Source organism: Labeo rohita, chromosome 8 (assembly GCF_022985175.1).
Source record: "Labeo rohita strain BAU-BD-2019 chromosome 8, IGBB_LRoh.1.0, whole genome shotgun sequence".
Classification (NCBI taxonomy): Eukaryota; Metazoa; Chordata; class Actinopteri; order Cypriniformes; family Cyprinidae; genus Labeo; species Labeo rohita.
This window is the reverse complement of record NC_066876.1, coordinates 5,651,034-5,673,757: the sequence shown is the minus strand read 5'-3', so window position 1 is coordinate 5,673,757 and position 22,724 is coordinate 5,651,034. Positions and strand designations below refer to the sequence as shown.

Here is a 22,724-nt window from a genome sequence, read left to right as displayed (position 1 = left end):
ATGAAATCCTTTTTCATTTGCACCCCCAACGACGAGTGTTTGTAATGCATGATATAAACCTTTTACGTTATCATGTGGTAGTAGTTAAACAGCAACCAAATTGCAATATAGTGTATATTAAATATTAGGGCTGTATAGCTATCGATTATTTTAGTAATCGAGTATTCTACCGATTATTCCATCGATTAATCGAGTAATAGGATAAGAAGTCATTTTTCTTTATTAAAGAGCAATACTAAATATACAAGAGAAAATAAAATAAACAAACTAAACAACTCATTTGTTTCCTTTTTAGAAAAAGTAATATTTTTATTGCTGAAATTGCATACATTTATAACCATGAAAACTAAACCCATTTAATACATTTTTTTGTTTTGCCAAATTACCTTAAAAATGCATACACACACACACACACACACACACATATATATATATATATATATATATAGCTCAGAGGGACATGAATGCATTTAACTTGCAGTTACAAATGCATAAGCAATATTGTTATTTCACTGATATTTACATGTATTTTTAAAATGAAGATACTTCAAATGCGAAATCAATACCGCCAGTAGGTGGCAGCAAGTCACTGTTAAGAAAGTGAGTCATTGGGATTGAACTGAATCATTTAACGGGTCATTCATTCAAGAACAAAACACTGTCATGTTGCTTTAAAGATGCAAAACAGCCCTGGTGAAAAAAAAAACAGCATACGCTGGTAGGTATGTTTTGATGCTGGTTTAAGCTGGTTGCATAAACCAGCAAAGGACCAGCTTAAACCAGCATCAAAACATACCTAACCAGCATATGATGTTTTTTTCAGCAGGGAGTGCTGTGGCTGTGTTTGGAATGGTTATTTGTTGGCGAAATAGAGCAAAAACAGGTAATATGCTGTCTAAAATGTAAGCCTCTTAAAGTGCCCCTATTATGCGTTTTCAAATATGATCTTTCATGTAGTGTGTCCTGTAGCTGTATGTGAACATAAACTATCTGAAAAGTTGTGAAGCCGACAGTGCACGATACATAAAGTTAATGTCTATCAAAAAAAAGAGTCGACTCACATTTGCCTGAACGAGTCGTCAGGAATTCGAATCTTTTTCTGTTATGGCCACACGTCACGAAGTAACACATTTGCATAATGTCCGCCCACGTTCTACGTTGCGAAAAACTTGCCCACCCATAAATTTCCATGGGGTTTACGTCACATGGAAATTTTCACGTACATTATACGGAAAACGCTGTATCCTACACTGTGAGTAAAATTGTTTTATATTCACTTCCAAAAGATGATGAATCTACAAAGATTGTATTTTCTAGCGATCGTTCAAAATACGTTGTTGTGTATGTTATGTTGTGTAACAACCCTGCACATGTCATGCTAACCGGCTAAATCACACTTCTGTAGTTCTGTAGTTCAGCCGTGGACCCACTGTAGTCTGACAATTTGTGACTGATGCAGCTTGACTGTCTGTCTGTCTCATTAGTTTAAGTAATGATAAAGGATGGCGCACGAAGCGCCTTTCACACCGAATGCGGAAAGCGCTGTGCCATGAAACCCATTCGTTTTAATTGCTTCCGCCGCGCGAGGACGGCTTGTTTCTGCCTCGACCAAAGCGGACGCGCAGCGGAGCGCGCACGCCGCGGACAAAGTTCAAATGAGTTGTTCAAATGAACTTTTGCCGCTGTGCTCTGAAGGATTGAACTGAACGCAGTGGCCAGCGCAGCGCTTTCCGCGTTCGGTGTGAAAGCCGCTTAATGCATTATACAATGTTGAAGTTTACAACATAGAGGTGTGCCCTGTTCGGTTATAAAGGCAAATTGCGAGCACTTTCCACGGTAGACCGTGCTAACTTGTCGATCAGCCACTTCAGCCGTTTCATCATCAGACTCTGGCTGGAACTGTTATGATAAAATCGATGCCATCTTTTCTATGTATTGACAAGTCTCCAGGGCTGTAGGTCAGTTATGGCAATGGGCGTTTCGTTTTCCGACACGCTGTACGCGGTAAACCAATCATAAAGGACTGCACCATCTGACCAATCACAGCAGTGAGGGCTCACGGAAAGGAGGGGTTTAGAGAGACTGATTCTTCGAACTGCTTTGCACGAGTCGTTTAGGAATCATTTAGAAATGGGGTAAATTTAAATCTATTTTTGGAGAAAACTGAAGTGTTTTTTGACCTTGCATACATGTAAACCTGTTTTGGGAGTCTATTAAAACAATATTAACAACCTTTAAAATGGCATAATAGGGGCACTTTAATATTAACTTCTTGTTTATTATTAAATCAGTATCACATTGTAATCATGCTGAGGCACTCTTCATTTGGTATTGACTAACTTTCTAACTTTCTGTGTGTCACAGAAAGAGAACAAGTCAATCAACATAAATGGCACTTGGTCTTTCACAAAACATAGCTAACTTAGGGACATCATAACTAACCACAATTAATTTACGGTCTCAAACATGTCCAGCGTTTATCAGTTTGTGCGTCAGTAATAATGGTCCGTGGGGAAACACAGTGTGTAGTTACAGTAAATAGACTAAACGAAGCCTAAACAAAGCATAATTTGCCTTGATGATTTTTGTATTCGAGTTACTCAAGGAATCGTTTCAGCCCTATAAAATATATTATTCTAGATATTTAATTGACTTAATTCAAGGCTAACCCAGAGTGCACTTACACATGCTCATGTTTTGTCAGATCGGTGTGTTACACCTGTCGGCATCTGTTGACTCAGTCTGCGCTTGCTTTCACCAACTAAATATGATGAATCTGCTTTTGTCAGGTGAAGTGACGTATGTAATCTGGTGACTGTCGTGGTCTGCAGCTGTCGGCGCAGTGTGAATTGGCTTTTAGGAGTAAACCTATTTTCTTGGAAAACAGAACACTGTACATCTAACACTGAGAGCACAAAACTCAACATATGTTTGCTCTGATTCCGTATAACTTGTAAACGCTAACTGCAAACACAAAGAAAAACTTCTGTGTGGGATAACGTACATCCAACCAGTCACTATTTCAAAATTTCACAAAGGGGTTTATAGACCAAGTACTGCTCACTGCAGAGCCGAATGGCCTCCAGCTCCCCCTCTCTGGATGTCCAGCTCCATCTCTCTGTGAACTAATGGGTGGAGTTATGTTTAGGATAGGGTAAGGGGTAGGGTTAGGTTGTGGTTAGGTGTCTATCTCCACCCATTACCTCCAGCGAGGGGAAGCTAGAGCTCCAGTTCCTCCTATTTGGCTCTGCAGCGAGCACCCTCTCTTTATAGAGTGTATGCATGTGATGTGCAAAGAGATTTGACAAGAAACTTGAGGTATATTTTTACAGACTGCTGAAAGCTACTGAAAAGAAGAATGAATTAATCACTGCAATTCAAAGAAACAAATGGTCTCCAGGCAGCAAAGCACATATTTACAGTTATCATTTCATGTTAATATGTTGAATTGTGCAGTAAAATCATATCCTATATATTGTATTGTAGTATATCGTATTGACAAGTCATCAACTAAATATTTACCATCTTAAATTCTGCATAACTGGATGTTTTTAAATAAACACTGACAAAAACTACATACGTTTTTCAGCTGGATGATATTACGTTATATATAACATTGATACAAGTGATCACAGGGGTTTAGACCAACCTATTCTGTATTTACAAAATGAGTTCACAGGCAAATTTGCTTTATTTATTTTCCCCGGCGACAAAATCAGACACATGTAAGTGTTGGAAAACACGATTTCTGGCTGCATCAATATGCATTGACCACTGGATATTTGTTAAGTTGTTAGGAACATTATATCAAGTTCAGCAGCCTTTAGTTTAAACTGATTATCGTTTGTTTTACTCACGTTTTTGCATCTTCCATATTAAATGCATTCACGCTGAAGGCTCTTTTGCCACTCAGTCTGGCTGAGGGGGCGTGTCCTGGCGGGAAAGTGACGTCAATGCATACCCTCTATTTTGCATCAATGACTTGCTTACTGAATAGCGAGAGGAAGATTGTTTAAAAATGCAATGTTAATAATTTTAAAAACCATTGAGGCCACGTACACTGTAACATTTCATAGTGACAACCATTTAAATATAGGATTAAATCTCCTAAATTATCATTTCATGTGTATAAACCATGACTCACTCAAAAGATGTGTCATGTTTTGTTTACAACGCAAAAAGATCGTTTAAACGTGAATCCTGCATGTTCCGTTTGCCTCTGTATGTATGAATGGCGGAGACTTGGTTTTGTTTACTACACAGACACAGGCTGAAGCATGTGTGACATGGTGATTTGCGGCCTCTGCGTCTCACTATATGATGACATGAACACATGAAATCTCCAGAGCTGCTGTGAGAGTCCCTTCATGTGAATTTTATCATGGGTGCTTCTCAATATCCCTACTCGTTTCCTCGCTCCTCAGTCCTCCATCCTATGACCCAGATACCGATCGAGCTCAACCATCTTGTAGGACATCTCAACTGACCATATGCACGGCTTACTTCCTTGTTTTAGACCAGCCAGTAATAGGAGTGTCCTTTGCTCATTTTCACAATTTTCAAGAAAAGTTTTGTCTAAGTGGACCAAGCGTCCATGTAAACCATTTAAAGAATGACAAAGGTGAGTGTAAAAAATTATGCGAGTAAATCCGCTAAATATGTGCAAATCATTTGATATGATTGACAGTAATAACCGAACGAATCATCTGACAAGCCGATGTCAAAATTAGAGATTAAGTCTTAAAGGGGTCATCGGATGCAAGTTCACTTTTACATGTTGTTTGAACATTAATGTGTGTTGGCAGTGTATGTACAAATCTACCCTATAATGATAAAAATCCATGCAGTGGTTTTTTAATTAATCTGTAAAAATAATATCCCCTTTTTCAAATCGAGCCGTTCTCAGATGCCTGTCGGCCTTTATGAATCTCTGCAATCACCTTTCCTAATAACGTGCTAGTTAGCACGTTTCACGGCTAAACTTGTTAAATGCGGCTAAAGTAAACGGGCTCGTCTCTCCACAGAGAGAAGAGAGGGGCGGGGTGAGCAGAGCTCATTAACATTTAAAGCAAACTCGACCAGAACAGGATGATTTTTGCAGAGCTGATTTGACAAGGTAAAAAGGGTGTTGTTTTACACAACCATTGAGAATTTTTAAGTATATTATAGACTTTTCATTAAGACCCTAGAGAATCATATCAACTTGTGGAAAATGGGCATCCAATGACCCCTTTAAATGATTCAGACTAAATTCAGAGGAACAAAACTACAGCAGCAATACCTTTGTGTTGGTTGAATATAGGCTATTTAATAGCTTTTACAGTTCAAGATAAAACTGTTATTAAATGTATGTAAAAAGATGTAGTTATTAAAGCAATTCTTAAATATTTCAAATTCATATTGATTCATATTGAATGCATTATTTAATTCTTATACCATTAATATTTAACTTATTCAATTTGTAGTAAACTATATATCAGTTTTTTAATAATTTACCCTTATAGGCTGTTTGTGTCTGAGCTTATTTATTTATTTATTTTAATGACTTTCTGCACTCGCTATACTATACTATATATATTCAGTACGGTAAAAGTACTAAAATTTGTTATACTAGTAATTTTATAATAAATCAAAAATGAAGACGTGCAAAAACTATGGGAGTTGAAATGGCAGTTGCAGCCAATGAGTGATCCTCTGCTGCCATCTTGTGGTTATAAGACTTATGTGGTTATAATTTCATGTCATTTTCATCTTAAAAAGTTGTTGTTTTCCATGTGAATTGTTATGAATGAAAAGTGAATCTTTGAAGTGAATTTTACTGCACAGCTGTAGAGTTGAAAAATAATAAAGGCTTTAAAATATTACAAGGTTTTAAAAGGTTTTTCCTTTCCAAGCAATTCCTTTGCACATCCTTCCCTCGTATCCTAAGGGGGGTGGAGCTAAGACACAAGGAAAGGAAGCAAGGAAAGGAAATGAGGATGCACAAATAAGAAATGAGAAGCACCCAGTTTCATTTGAGAAAACTAGCTTCATATTATCCACTTTATTTTTCAATGCGAAAGTAAGCTGTTTTCTGGTAATGTGTTAGACGTCCGGGTCATAATCCGCCATAGGGAAATAACGAGAAGAATATCGAAGTGCAGTAAACGGTAAAACAGTTTGCACTACAAACCAGTGTATTCATAATTAAGATAATACTTATAATAATATGGTAAGAGACACCAGTTCGCAATATCAAGCAGCAAAAATATTAGTCGTGTACTACTTTTGTACAGTATAATTTAGGTGTTTATATATTTCTATTTCTGGCAAATTTAAATAAAACAATTAAAAGATACAAATAAATATTACAACAAGATTAACCACTTAATTGTAGGAAAAAAAAGCCTAAACAGTAACCTTCTGTTTGTTTGACCAAAAATAAAGGGTTTAATTTTAATTTGAAAATAAACAAATGTTTAATGCCTTCATTTTATTATCATAAAAATTAAAACACAAAAATTTTCTGAAAAAAAGGAAAGAAAAAGATTGGGCTGTATTGTTCAAAGTGTTGAAACTGAAAGTTTTGGACTTATTTTTTCACTAAAATAAATATTTTTGTTATTACACAGAGAGTAAAGTACTGAAAAAAAGGTCCCCTACACCTTATTTTCAACTTTTGGATTATTTGCTTTTTTTATTTATATATATATTTTTGTAAATAAATGCCTTTCCGATATGAGATTTGAAAAGGGATAAAAAAGTTTGCTTAAAGGCGGATCCAGAAGACTACAGCACACACTTTACTATTTGTACAGCACACACTTTACCATCCATGGTGGGCGGAGTTAGTGTAAATAGCCTCTGCCAACAAGGCAGAGGACACTTTTTTTTTTTTTTTTTGTACAGTTTTTTTTGGTGCTTGGCTTATGAAAAAATTCAGCTGGAGTTGTTAAATTAGGCAGGTACAAGTCACATTATTAATTAATGTATTTTTAACATATATAAAGCATTTTGATTTATTCAGGTTTGGGTTGTTCTTATTTGCTGTTTTTTCTTGCAGTATCTGGCAACACAAATGAGTCAAGCCTTGTATCTTTTTCCCTGTGCTTTTTTGCTCCGCACATACAGAGGACAGACACAACTCTGATACACTTAAAATACATCATTAACATCTAGTTGTTTAGCTTGGTTCTGTACACACTGCATAGAATTTCTGTAAATACACTTGTCACTACCTACATTTTTCAGGAATATTTGGCTGTAGAATGCGGTTGTCACTGCAGTAAATTACCGAATTCTGTGTGCACAGAATTAACACAGAATTTAGAACTAAAATGTGAATTGACTGTGTACGTGGCCAAAGTGTCATGAATAAAATATGTTTTAGGAGTGATTAGGATCCAAACAGACTAGTTGTTTAGGAGTCTAGGAGGGGAAACATCTCCAAATGTATAATTTTCTCCAAAGTGTTTTCATCTACTGTATATGATTCTTCCCATTAGTTCCACTGTGCTCATCAGCTGACTGACTGGTGCCTTCATCACATCTGCACCAACTACAACAGAGTCTGTCGCAAATTCCCCCGTGACATGAAAGCCAAATCTACAGGTAACTCAGTAATGTTAACTCTTCAATATTATGTTATTTTAACTTCATAATTAATATTGACACATGACAGACAGTCTATAAACCTGAGACCAGAGTAATGCTCATTTGTTAAGATGTTTTCATTCGCTATCTTTTTCTACTACAGACTTTTGTAATAAAACAAATTTGATTTCATGCATCGTTTACAAGACTGATTCTTAATCTACAGTTGTATTAGTTCTTTAAATTGCTATAGATCTTCTTAATCATCATGTTTATTATATAGTGTATATGCGCCATTCTACAACTGCTGTCCCACAACCAATCTTAGATCAGGGGTGGGGAACGTTGATCTTCAAGGGCCGGTGTCCCTGCAGAGTGTAGCTCCAACCCTAATCAAACACCTCAACAAGCTAATCAAGGTTTTCAGCATACAGGTTGGTATTTTTTTTTCAGGGTTGGCGCTAAACTCTGCAGGAACACCGGCCCTCCAGGATCAAGGTTCCCCACCCCTGTCTTACAGGTGCATCTCAATAAATTAAAATGTCGTGGAAAAGTTCATTTATTTTTTAGTAATTCAACTCAAATTGTGAAACTCTTTTATTAAATAAATTCAATGCACACAGACTGAAGTAGTTTAAGTCTTTGGTTCTTTTAATTGTGATGATTTTGGCTCACATTTAACAAAAACCCACCATTTCATCTCAACAAATTAGAATATGGTGACATGCCAATCAGCTAACCAACTTAAAACACCTGCAAAGGTTTCCTGAGCCTTCAAAATGGTCTCTCAGTTTGGTTCACTAGGCTACACAATCATGGGGAAGACTGCAATCATTGACACCCTTTACAAGGAGGGTAAGCCACAAACATTCATTGCCAAAGAAGCTGGCTGTTCACAGAGTGCTGTATCCAAGCATGTTAACAGAAAGTTGAGTGGAAGGAAAAAGTGTGGAAGAAAAAGATGCACAACCAACCGAGAGAACCGCAGCCTTGAGAGGCTTGTCAAGCAAAATCGATTCAAGAATTTGGGTGAACTTCACAAGGAATGGACTGAGGCTGGGGTCAAGGTATCAAGAGCCACCACACACAGACGTGTCAAGGAATTTGGCTACAGTTGTCGTATTCCTCTTGTTAAGCCACTCCTGAACCACAGACAACGTCAGAGGCGTCTTACCTGGGCTAAGGAGAAGAAGAAATGGACTGTTGCCCAGTGGTCCAAAGTCCTATTTTCAGATGAGAGCAAGTTTTGTATTTCATTTGGAAACCAAGGTCCTAGAGTCTGGAGGAAGGGTGGAGGTCCTAGAGTCTGGAGGAAGGGTGGAGAAGCTCATAGCCCAAGTTGCTTGAAGTCCAGTGTTAAGTTTCCACTGGAAATCTGTGATGATTTGGGGTGTAATGTCATCTGCTGGTGTTGGTCCACTGTGTTTTTTTGAAAACCAAAGTCACTGCACCCGTTTACCAAGAAAGTTTAGAGCACTTCATGCTTCCTTCTGCTGACCAGCTTTTTAAAGATGCTGATTTCATTTTCCAGCAGGATTTGGCACCTGCCCACACTGCCAAAAGCACCAAAAGTTGGTTAAATGACCATGGTGTAGGTGTGCTTGACTGGACAGCAAACTCACCAGACTTAAACCCCATAGAGAATCTATGAAGTATTGTCAAGAGGAAAATGAGAAACAAGAAACCAAAAAATGCAGATGAGCTGAAGGCCACTGTCAAAGAAACCTGGGCTTCCACACCACCTCAGCAGTGCCACAGACTGATCACCTCCATGCCACGCCGAATTGAGGCAGTAATTAAAGCAAAAGCCCCTACCAAGTATTGAGTACATATACAGTAAATGAACATACTTTCCAGAAGGCCAACAATTCACTAAAATTGTTTTTTTTTAAAATTTATTTATTGGTCTTATGAAGTATTCTAATTCGTTGAGATAGTGAATTGGTGGGCTTTTGTTAAATGTGAGCCAAAGTCATCACAATTAAAAGAACCAAAGACTTAAACTACTTCTGTGTGCACTGAATTTATTTAATACACGAGTTTCACAATTTGAGTTGAATTACTGAAATAAATGAACTTTTCCACAACATTCTAATTTATTGAGATGCACCTGTAGATGTTTACTAAGACCTTTCTATTACAGATTAAAAACCCACAATAATATTTAAAATATCAGTAACCTTAATATATTTAATAACCATCACAGGTATAAATTATATGTTGAATTCTATTCAAATAGTGTTAAATCATAATAATATTTCACAATACTACAGTTTTTATTATTGTTATTATTATTATTTTATTTTTTACAGTTTTCTGATTAAACAAATACAAAAAATATTTTTTTTTTTTCAAAAACATTTATAAAAAAAAAAAAACGTACTGACCTTAGACTTTTGAACATTATTTAATATTACATTTATTTTTGTTTGATAGATCTTTGGCTAATTTTTGGAAAGCAAAGGAAAAACAATAAATAAATAAATAAAATTGATACTGATGAAAATGAAAAAAAAAGTGTGGCAGGCACCCCTAACTGAATAGTTATTAAAAATAGTGCTGCATTTAGCTATAGTCACAGTCTCATTCTGTCTCGCAGAAAACCTGGAGCACTTTGAGAAGCATCGCTGGCCTCCTGTGTGGTATCTGAAGGAAGAAGATCACTATCAGCGGGCACGCAAGGAGCGTGAGAAAGAAGATTACCTGTACCAAAAGCGTCAGTGTAAACGCAAGTGGCTCTTCTGGAATCTACCATCTTCACCTTCCTCCAATTCTCCATCTTCTCCTGGTTCCTCTGCAGTCATCTGATCAGCTCTCAGGGTGCACGACCCACCTAACAGCCCTAAATGTGGGATATAAACACATTACAAGGAATGATAGCCTTTTTCAACTCTAGAAGATTACCTATTCACATTTTCCGTTGAGCAAAATGCCCAAGCCCTGCTTTTAGCTGCTGAAGAACACGCAAAAATGAAACAGGATGGAGAACATAAGTCTAAGCAACACAAGGCTTTGATTAAAAGCACATTGTTCAGTCTTTCTTCTATACTGGTTGGATTTGTCATCAAATCAGCTTTGACGACCTCCTGGGACATCATATCCTGCGGTGGTAGAGCGCTGCTCAGTTTGCTGTTTAAAGACAATCTCCGCTTAGCATCGGTTCCCCAAACATAACCATATCTTCATCTGTATAGAAAAATACATGACAGGACTGCACATATTCATAACTTGAAATGCTAATAAGTGCTTTCAGCTCTAAAGGACGAGAACACAGGAACGTTTTAGAGCAACCAGCAAACATGAATTCCTCATTGTTTTGGTAATCTACAATCAAACCACTTCAACAGACCGACGTTCTCAAGAATCAAAAGGTGTCCACCGTTCAACATCTAAAGGTATTACTATTGTGACATTTAAAGGTTGATGTCTCGTGGAGGACCTTGTGCGGACGTGACTCCACAGAACCAGATCAGTCCGTAACCTTGTTGCGGGTTCAGTGTGAAGTTAAGCTATATCGACATTTTCAGTGGCATAACATTGATTGCCACAGAAAAAGTAATTGTCGGTTCTTTAATGCATTTACAATGAAAATAAACAGGGCCAGGCAATAAACATTATAAATGCACACCAGACAGAGTACAGCCACAAAACTTAAAGTTGCATTGTAACTAAAGTATTGACAGATTGTTTCATCTGTATTGTGACACCCATCTGAAAAAAATGAATAATATGTAATTTTTAAGAAATAGATAGATCTATAGCTAGACAAAAATAGATAGATAGATAGATAGATAGATAGATAGATAGATTCTAAAAAAAGTAGTATAGATAAAAGGATTGGAAACAAAAAAAAAAAAAAAAAGTGAATCATATTCTCTGATATGCTATCTTGCAAATAAATGTATCTTGTTTTAAGGATGTTAAAGTATTTTACCGTAAAACAAGACAGATATACTAATTAAGAACTTTTCATACACTCACAGAAGTTGATAATTTCTTACCAGACGCTCATCAGCCTAGAAAAGTAGTTAAACAATAAAAATAACAATTTTATAAGAATAGTTCATTCAAGTTCTTTAATATTGAGCTTCACATTTCTTCACATTTATATCCTTACAGGTTGCCATTTTTTGCAGGACTTGATTCTATGCATTGGCTTAAAAAGTTTCAAGGAGAAGTCCACTTCCAGAACAACAATTTACAAATAATGTAAATGTCATCTCAAATGCTCATCTTGTCTTGCTCTCCCTGAACTCTGTGTATTCTGGTTCATGAAAGTTAGGGTATGTCGTAAAACTATCGTATCGTATTTTCTCCCTCAACTTCAAAAATCATTTCAAAATCATCCTACATTGCTGCAGAAGTTCCGACCCAGTCTTTACAAAGTGAACATGCAAAGAAATTTAAACACCCTTAACAAAAAACGTAAAACAGCGATACAGGATGATTTTGAAGTTGAGGGAGAACATGAGATGGGAGTTTTTTGACATACACTAACTGTCATGAACTGGAACAAAAAACAGAGGTAAGGAATGTCAAAACAAGACGAGCATTTGACAGTAAAAAGTATATAAATTGTATTATTTTTATGAAAATAACCAATCGTTTCGCTAGATAAGACTATATATCAAATTATATAATTTGTAATAAATTAATAATATGTATAATAATGTTATATGTATCAGTCCATTATATGGAGAAAAATGCTGAAATGTTTTCTTTAAAAACAACTTCTTTACGACTGAAGAAAAAAAAGACATGAACATCTTGGATGACAAGGGGGTGAGTAAATTATCTGTAAACTGTTGTTTTGGAAGTGGACTTCTCCTTTAAAAAGTTAAATAAATTATTATCTTTAATCACTAAGGATGCATTAAATTGATCAACAGTAAAATAAAATGTATAATGTTCCTAAAGATTTCTATTTTAAAGGGAACCCTCGGTATTAAGACTTTAAATGTAGGCTTAAACCAAATGCTGCACCATCATTTTGTCCTCACAAAGAGACTAAATGTCCCCAGATATCGAGTGAAATCCACACTTGCTTATTCCGAGTTATGTTGTGGTAAAAATAGTTTTTTTCATAGGTTTTCTTCTACTAATTTTAGTAAGAGACATCATTTACGTTATATTAAGCCATTCAAGTCTTAATACCCAGGGTTCCCTTTAAGTAAATCCTGATCTTTTGAAATCATAAAAAATCTTGAAAAAAAAATAAAAATGTTTCTTGAGCAGCAAATCAGCATATCAAAATGATTTCTGAAGGTTCCTGGGACACTGAAGCCTGGTGTAATGATGCTGAAAATTCAGCTTCGATCACAGGAATAAATTACATTTAAAATATATTGACATAGAATACAGTTATTTTAAATTGTAATAATATGTCACATTTTTACTGTAGTTTTGATCAAATAAATGCAGCCTTGTTGAGCAGAAAAAGACAAAACCTAGATCCCAAACTTTTGAATGGCGTTGCATTTTCTGTGCTATTCAACGTTATGCCTGTCGATACAGCTTAACTTGTATTGAACTTATTTTGCCACTTTATACATGATTAGAGCATTTTAAGCTCTGGTCTTGCTCTTCAACATGTTCAGGCTGAATGTTACTTGTGCACAACAGAAAAAAAAATACTTTGAGACTCTTTGTTTATCCTGCACACTGTGGATTTTGGTTACTGTGTATGTTAGACTGAAGCAGTCTTCTCTATTTCTTCCTCTCAATAATTGTAACCTCACATCAGCTGACAAATATAAAAAACGAAGCATTCAACATTCAAATGATTATGGGTTTACACAAATCAGCACTTACTGACACAATGTCACATATTTGTGCTATCACAAGAAGAAGTTCAGGTTTACATCAGAAAGCTGCGTTTTTGTCTCGATAACAATATTCTGGAAAACAAACAACTGACATCCTGTAATCTTACATCCAGATACTTCAAAACAGGATCCCAGGTGAACAGTCGCACTGGGCTTCTCTACAGGGAATATAAAGAGTGCCTCGACACTGCTAACATGCAAAGTGTGGGCACTAGCTGCTGTCTTTACCAAAGTAAGCTCACTTCTGCTTCATAAGGTGGATGACTTCAATCTACCACACACAAAACACAATTTTAAATGTTCCCAGATAGCTTTCAGATGAGTTTCACAGGCAGGCCTGTGACAATCCCATGATGCATCGCGGCATGTTACATTTAAGTAGCTGTAGAGTGTTTCCTAAACCTGCTATGTTTCAGCATCCCATTCTGAGGGACACTTTAGGGTCTTTAAAATAGTATTATAACTAGTAGTGATTTAGGAAAAAGTATTTATATGACTATTCTAATACTATACGGAAAAACAACATAAATTTTAACAATGCAATGCAAGGCAGTTTCACAATTGGCATTTACATTACTATTTAAGGTGCATAACCTCACCACACAGGGGAGGAAACCTCACAAGCATGGTTCATAAAGACTTAAACCCTTTGCGATTTGAATGTTTCTGATCTAGCACATGCGATAGTTATAGAAGCGAATAGCACCTTAAATATAGAATGGCTTATTATAAGGAAAACAGTAGTTTTTATAGTACGAGATTGACCTCTACAGTGAAAAGGGGATAACAGATCACCCTATGGAGAGTATAAAACAATCTGCTATGCATTTTCCGCCAGTTATAAACTAATATCAGAGAATGTTTTTTCTGCTTTAATAAATCAGATTAAGAGCTGACCTGCATGTGCAAGGCTGTTGTAGCTGGCAGCAAGGGAATGTTGATGAATATTGTTTTAATTTAGAAACCCATAAATATATGCTGTGCTTTGAATGTAGATCCAGAACAGTAGAGATTGAGTTCCCCTCCATTATAAAAATACATGATGGACTGTTAATCTTTTAGCGGGACGAGTGAACTCTTCAGTATCTTACTAAGCATTTGTTATAGCACTCAGGAACATTTGCTGACTCTTGTCATTAACATAAAGATAAAGAGACAAGGTTTTATCCTAAAGAGTTATCGTAAAGTGTTGCAATTTGAAGGTAATTTGGAAATGGATGATTTTAAGAATGGATCATTTACAGTATGCCAACCGTCCTATAAATAACAAGACGTGTACATTTCACAGACAACTGCATCAGTCTGTTAGCATATGATACATATGAAAAATTTCTACTTTTGAGTTTTTTGTTACCAATTTAGAACATTTACAGTCATGTAACACTATGATATAAAGCAAAATGGGATTGATGGGGATAAGAATGTACTGAGATATGACAGGTATCATGTGCACATACTATATGATTGTACAGTTAACACATTTTGATCTTCCCAGAATTTATTGCTCAGCTTTTGCTCTTCAGAGTTCAGTTCCGTTAGAATTCCGGAGGAGAAATTAAAAGACACGAATGAGATAATCGTTAACATACGGAAGAAAAAAAATAAATAAAATAAAATAAAAAAATAGTTCATCCCAAAATGACAATTTTCCAAAAATGTACTGTATTAACCATCAAGCCATCCAATATGTAGATGAGTTTGTTTCTTCTTCATCAGAACATATTGTACCATTACATTACACTCTTAAAAATAAAGGTGTTTCACAATGCCATAGAAGAACCTTTTTGTCTAAATGGTTCCATAAAGAACCTTTAACATCTGAAGAACCTTTCTGTTTCACAAAAGGTTTTTTGTGGCAAAGAAGGTTCTTCAGATTATACAAATGTATGCAAGAAATGGTTCTTTAAAGAACTTTTGACTGAATGGGTCTTTGTGGAACCAAAAATGGTTCTTCTGTGGCATTGCTTGAAGAACCCTTTGAAGCACCTTTATTTTTAAGAGTGCATGTCACAAATGAATTTGGTAATGAATGGGTGCCGTCATAATCAGAGTCCAAACAGCTGATAAAGCATCACAATAATCCACAATTAATTCACACAACTCCAGTCCATCAATTAATGTGTTGTGAAGTTAAAAGTATGTGTTTGTAAGAAACAAATCCATCATTGTATCTTTGAACCATCATTTCTGGCTGAAAATACGAGTACATAATCCATAATAACTCTTTCTCCAGTAAAATAAAAATCAATTTCCTGTTTTCCTCTCACATCAAAATTCACCAACACATTTGTTCAGAACTGTTTTTTGCTTTTAAACAGAGCTTGGTCTGTGCATATTATGCAATATTATGGACAGAGGTCTCATATTTTATATGGAAGCAATGGTTTAAAGTTAAAACATCTTGATGATGGATTGGTTTCTTACAAACAAAGCTTTTTACTTCTCAAGATGTTAACTGATGGATTTAAGTGGTGTGGATTACTTGTGGATTTCTGTGATGTTTTTATCAGCTGTTTGGACTCTCATTCTGACGGCACCCATTTACAACAGAGGAACCTTTGGTGATCAAGTAATGCTAAATTTCTCCAAATCTGTTCTGATGCAGAAACAAACTCATCTACATCTTGGCCTGAGAATGAGTAAATATTTAGAAAACGATAATTTTTGGGTGAACTATTCCTTTAAGCAAACGTCTGCATTTAATCATGTTACTGTCTTGGAGAAGCAACTGAAATATTAAAGAGATCTCATTTGTGAGTTTTTAATAATCCAAGACTCCCTAACACAGATTGTAGAGACTCTTTGTGAGCAAAATAAATCAAGCTAATCCTGTGGTTATACATCAGGTAGGAGCGAGTTACTCAGAACATTATGTTCCTAACTGCAGAGAAGATACCCCATGCCTTAATGTAAAGTACACAAGCAGAAACGTTCTTGGTATTCACTGTTTGTATTTGAAATGTAATGAATCCTTTATGTATTATATGTGTTGCACAACAAATAGGTGCATAATGTGTAAAATCTGTGTCATATTGTTTGTTTGATGGTTTATTCATCTCTAGCCCATTGCAACCATGTGATTTTCACTGTATTGTCTCTGTGTTATGTGAACGTGTGATCATCACATTGCCTTTCACTGCTAAAATGATATAGACTGCTGAGTCTGTTCTCCTAGAATTAGTGTGGTAATCTGTACCACTATAGGTACAGATGGAGAATGTGGAATAGTATGATAAAAAAAAAGTATGTACTGAAATGAAAAACTATCAGGGGTGCGTTTCCCGAAAGCAACTATGGTCGTAAGTTCCGTCGTTACCAATAGATTTCAATGGAACTGACTACCATAGTTAGCTTACGATGCTTTTGGGAAACGCACCCCAGTTAGGTGCACATTGTGAACCTTTTCAATCTTGAATACCTTGACATGCTGTGTGCAAATAGGCAAACATCAGTCCGCTATATGAATGCTATAAAACAAATCAAATAAAAAATTCTTGGGGATACTGTGCAATATGCAGCATAATATACTGCATATAATGTCCTCCAAAGTAATCATGCACTTCCAAGCAGTTTCAGCCACAGAAGCATGTCTTCTATTTTATTTCACTCTCAGATAAGATACATAATCAGGGTTTAAAGCAGAAAAATACAATATGTAAGTTAAGAATATAATGAAATAATTGCTTTAAAATCCTATATGAGCCAATTTTAACAAGCTCTAGGTCCTAGTGCCACCACTGCAAAGAAGCACAAACCAAACAAGAGTGTCAGCAGCACCACGAAATGTTGTTTTTGCTGCACAATTACAATAACGTAGGGCCAGTGCAGCAAAGAAGCCATGAAAGCCTTGAAATCAAATGACTGAAAGCAAAACTTGAATGTTCTCTCAGTATCTAGAAGCCTGATGTTGACCATTTGTATGGGAAACAGGCATCATTTCCATGAGCTGGTATTGGGGAGGGGGAGTTTGTATTTTCAGGAAACCTGCAGCATGTGTTCTTGAAATGTGTAAATAGTGTTTAATAAACACAAACTAGCAGTTTGCATTTTGTATTCGTGGTTTTTGTTCCCACATGTTTGGTTCAGTTATGAGCATTCTGGAAATTCTTCCACCGTGGTCCGTAAAAATTAAAGCTGATTTATATCTATAGATGACATATCATGAGATCCTTCTTGAAATATACCATGTTGTGTGTATTACAGCATGCAAATGGGATTCGTGTTTAAAAAACGTAACGTAAACGTAAAGAAGTTATATGCTTTAATCTAAATGTAAAACCATGTTTTAAAAGCCTGTTTTTCTTTTCGTCTTCGTTTCGTACGTCTTTTATTATTATTATTATTATTATTATTATTATTATTATTAAAGAGGGACTACGGATGTTATTACAGAAACGACTACTTGCCATGTGGCACCTGCAATAAAAAAAAACAAACAAAAAAAAAAACCAAGCACTGCCACACCAACAACAAACACACAAATTGATTGACGTATGTTTGGACCACTAAGGTGTCTGCTTAAAGCCGTGCAAACCAATCGCAGTGAAGAGTGGGCGGGTTCTAATGTGTTTCTCGATTTAACTTTGTAACGTAATAATAATTATTAGCTTGCTATTTTTGTCAACAGCTAGAGAGTGTTTGAAGGTCTATATCAGCGTTAGCTACTAACATCAAGAATTTCTCGAGAATTGCAGGTAAATGATATTAAAACGATGAACTTTATAAAAGACTTAATGGGTTGTCAACAAACAAACAGGATATGAGATTACCTACGTATATTGTAGATTTCTTCTAACGTAGTGCCTTAAAATTGCACTTAAAGTATGTTTTACATTCGCATAATGTGATAGAAAGTGAAATTAGTTATTTACTCTCACCCACATTCCTCTCTTTCTGTCGAAGGGTCGGTGGAAATGCGTTTATTTTGCGCGTCAGTTGTTTTGTGCGTCTTCTCTGCATGTCACATGACCATATCCACCTGTGATGAGCTCCTGACTTCAGAAGATGCTGAATTCTGCAAGTGAGACTTCTTAATGTCCTATTTCTGTCCTTTGAGAATTTCAGTGTCACCAATATTCTATTTGATTATTAAAATCTGTAAGATTGTATGCATACTTGTTTCTAGATAGTTTTTTGACCAATATCTGAGCCAGGGCAAATTTTTTTTTTAATATTTTGGATATCCCTGTTTTCTTAGCTACTTAGTCTTTTCCTTAGGCTGATGATGCACGGTGCAACCTTTTTAAGCAATGTTGCTGGGCAACTTTTTTTTTAACAATGTTGCTTGGGCAGTTTCCCATTGAGAATTGGTAACAAATTTCTGTCTGGATGATTTAGATCACGTGGGGCCTTTGTCTCACCTGGTTGTCCATTGAAGGCAACATTGCACAAAGTTGTCTGTCAAAATTGCTCAAAAATTTGCCTCGTTTATCATAAGCCTTAGTCTTTCCCTATTATGTCAGTTCAGAATTTTTTCAGAACATTTTTATTTTTTGTGAAAATTCAACGATTCCAAGTTATATACGTAATCTTACATTATTTTTAACTTTACTTTGGAGACATTTGTCTTCAGAAATGAGTTAAATCTGTCAAAACAATGCTCTCATTTAGCTAAGTAAATGTGCGCTTGTATCTCTTTGCTCCAAGAGGGCTGTCACTATTATAATTATACTATAAATTGCTATGGATAAAAGCATCTGGGAAGTGACAGCTGCTATTTACTGGATATATATAATTCTGGGAATCAGCATTATATTTAGCATTGTCTTTATGCACATATATACTATAATTACATATATAAATTAAAGATGCGAAATGAAAAACACATTGATTTTGACCCAGATGCATTGTTAAGCATGAGTGTTAATAAGACTTCTTTTTAATGTAAAAGTAGCAGGGTCAGTCTGTATTTGTACGTTTAGAATTTGACAATGTGAAGAAAAAAAAGTTTTCCTGTTTCCCAAAAACCCAAACGTGACCTTGCTTTGAAACAATCTATATTGTATAAAGTGCTGTATAAATAAAGGTGATCTGTAGGAACGTGCATAAAAATACCATCTATGTTTGCTACTGTCCAGCATGTTACCTTTACTGGGTAACACAGTTGACAGGTAACTTAGTTGACATTTTTAGTGTTTTGGGCCTGTACTCAACATGGAAACCCAGAACTACTGAGCATACGATAGGTTTAGAAATATATTTTCATAAACCAAACATAAGTTTTAGTTAAATTGTCTTGTTAAAATTTGCAGCAATAATAGTTGTGTAACACTGTTGACAGTCAATTAATCCACTCTTGACACAGGTTTGCTAGTTTAACCAATATTAGGGGAAAGAGAGAAAACGTAACTTCTAGTGTTTCATCCATGTGCTTCTAGAGGAAATATCATCATCATGCAAATTATGCAAGAATGGGACAAACCATTCCTTTTTGAGGGGAGGGGTGGGGGGTTCTAGTGGGTAACTTAGTTGACAATGGTTTTTGGACACAAATAAAACAAGTTATATCACAATAAACACTTTTAAAGCTTTTAAAGCTTTTAAAGCGCACACCCAAATGTCTTGATAACCTAATTTAACTGAAGGGAAAACTATGAAATTAATTTATATTTGTGGTAATATTCATGCTTAAATGCAGAGTAGAATAAGCAACTTCAGACAGCTGAATACCAGGGTTGTATGTGATATGAACATCATTTTTAAACAAAAGATATGGCTTTTTCAACATGTGATTGGGAAAAATATATTTGTGTACTAGAAAACTAAGCTTTGGGGCTTTATATTGATGAAAATATGCTTAAAATATACTTCACGGACATGAGATGTACCCACAGTTATAGAATGACCCAAATAGCATACTGAATGTAGTAAACAATTTGTTAATATAATCAAAAACACCCTGAATGTTTGCTAAAAATTCTGTAAATAAATAAATAAAATAATAATAAAATAAGGACAGCTTATATGCATGTAAATTCTTTTTAATGTCTTAAATAGGTATTTTATCCTGTTGAGATCCATTCATTAAAATTCTAATAGGAATCCAATACAAATGCCTTTTAGCGTTCCTTTAGGAGTTTCGGACAAGGGTTAATTTCCAAACCATATTTCCTTAAACAAACTGATTTCAGAAGTCTGGCTTGTAGGCCGGTGTGGGATGTGTAGGACTCCCTCAGAGCACTGAGTCATGGATGCTTAAGCAGCCGGTCCCACTCAAAACCCACACAACAAGCCTTACAAATCTAACAACTTACTCACTAGTTCAACTTTCAGTGTAATCATGGGCTATTCACAGCTTATATTAGTGTTTCATGACCTGTCATTGGAAACCAAAACTGTTCATTGAATATTGATGGAGTATTAGACATGTTCACTTAGTCGCACCTGCATTTTTACTCTTTAGGGGAGAACTAAAGGTGACTTACCCTGATCTGGTGGTTGACAAATGCGTGATTGTCCCTCAGAGAATGAGAGAGAAGATCAGTAGGGAATGGGGACCACCTCAAGTACAGCTGCCAAGTGCTGATGAGGTAAGAGAAATTCACTCCATAATCTCATTCTGACCTCTTACTCATTCTGTCAGCTAGTGCTCAGTGGTTTAGCCTTTAACCTGTGATTAATAATGGTCCTCTGCCAGGCTAGGATGTGTCATAATATAAACTTGGTGATGTGTGTACTATTAATACTTTCTCCTATCCTGCTTTAATGTGCATGCACAACTGTAAGGAAGCCATGTGTAGGTTGATTTCCTGGTAAGTGGCAAATTTAGCCTCTGATCTGTGTGTTTGAACGTCAGGACCAGCTTCACACAGTAATACTGGCTCGATGGCAATGACACACTTCACCTTTGAAGTGCCTACACAGCTAAATATGAAACGTATTGTGTTTTAAACCAAATAGAAAGGTCTCTAATGCTAATTTAAAAGCTAATTATCCACTCTATCTGCTATTTTAATTACTTAGGAGTTTCTTTCAACTGTATTTCAAGTCATTTTTTTGTATTACATTACGTTCTGGTGTTGTTGTTATATTATGTCTCCAGAAGATGGCGCAAGTGTTCCATAACTGTGGTATATGTGTGCTGAAATGAATTCAAGTTACAGACATAAAACTCTTTGTGAGCATGACATAGAAAAAGCATGGATATCTTTAGTGACATTATGTGATCGCTTTTGATGCCTTAAAGTTTGTTTTCAGGCATTTTTGGTGATTACATGAATTAGGTTCATTGTATTAAAGGTAAAAATCAAAAAGATTATTATTTTTTTTTATTAATTGAAGACTGTAAATGTATAATTGCTGCAGTTTTATATATATATATATATATATATATATATATATATATATATATATATATATACACACACACAGTAGACAACATTTGAAGTTGTCCTACTGTAAAACCAAAACAAACATTGTCAAACTTCTTGTCAAACTCAACAAACTTTGATGAACTTTTCTGATCCACTTCAAATGTTGACTACTGTAAATAAATAAATAAATACATATATAAATATATATAGTCAACGTGTGTGTGTGTGTGTGTGTGTGTGTGTTTGTTTTCAGCAAACACATTTTTGGGTGATTACATGAATTAGGCTCATTGTATTACAAAAATCAAAAAGATTTCTTTTTTTTATTAATTTAAGACTGTAAACAAAATTGCTGCAGTTATATTCATAATATATATTTACACACACACACACACACGTATATATATATTCTCTCTCTCTCTCTCTATATATATATGTGTGTGTGTGCGTGTGCGCATAAACAATAATTTCATGTAATACATGTATAATTATATAATATATTTAATATAAAAATTAATTATAAAACAAATATAATTCTATATTTTATATTTGTAAATAAAATACATAAATTTGAGTCATTATTAACACTTTTAATAATCAGTGTATGTAGTCTATATGAATCCCTTTTCAACATTTCTGATATATATATATATATATAGATAGATAGATAGATACATATATATATATAGATATATATATTTATATATATATACACACACACAGTAGTTAATGTTTGAAGTGGATCAAAAAAAGTTAATCAAAGTTGACAAGTAACAAAGACAAGTAATACATGTATAATTATATAATATATACTTAATATAAAAATTAATTATAAACAAATATAATTCTGTATTTTATATGTATAAATAAAATACATAAATTTGAGTCATTTTTAACACTTTTAATTTTTTATTAACCCATAATCGGTGTATGTGAATCCCTTTTCAACATTTCTGATTTTATATATATATATATATATATATATCTATATGTATGTGTGTGTGTGTGTGTGTGC

The 22,724-nt window shown here is 35.0% G+C and overlaps 2 protein-coding genes across 4 annotated transcripts in view; both read left to right on the top strand.

Annotated features, from left to right (window-relative positions):
- Nucleotides 1-17,441, top strand: part of rhobtb2a (Rho related BTB domain containing 2a) — a 33,792-nt gene extending 16,351 nt beyond the window's left edge. For 2 of the 3 annotated variants that reach the window (XM_051117114.1, XM_051117115.1), the window contains exons 9-10: nucleotides 7,485-7,590; nucleotides 10,172-17,441. In XM_051117114.1, coding sequence (XP_050973071.1) covers nucleotides 7,485-7,590; nucleotides 10,172-10,380 — 315 coding nt within the window. In that variant the 3' untranslated portion in view covers nucleotides 10,381-17,441. Of the gene's footprint in view, nucleotides 1-7,484; nucleotides 7,591-10,171 lie in introns of those variants that run through there. The other variant, XM_051117116.1, reaches the window with a different exon arrangement.
- Nucleotides 17,442-17,946: 505 nt separating this feature from the next.
- LOC127169621 (phosphatidylethanolamine-binding protein 4) overlaps nucleotides 17,947-22,724 on the top strand; it is a 158,776-nt gene continuing 153,998 nt past the window's right edge. The window contains exons 1-3 of the mRNA XM_051117128.1: nucleotides 17,947-18,091; nucleotides 18,300-18,417; nucleotides 20,800-20,926. Of these exons, the coding sequence (XP_050973085.1) occupies nucleotides 18,311-18,417; nucleotides 20,800-20,926 (234 nt within the window). The 5' untranslated portion in view covers nucleotides 17,947-18,091; nucleotides 18,300-18,310. The remainder of the gene's footprint in view (nucleotides 18,092-18,299; nucleotides 18,418-20,799; nucleotides 20,927-22,724) is intronic.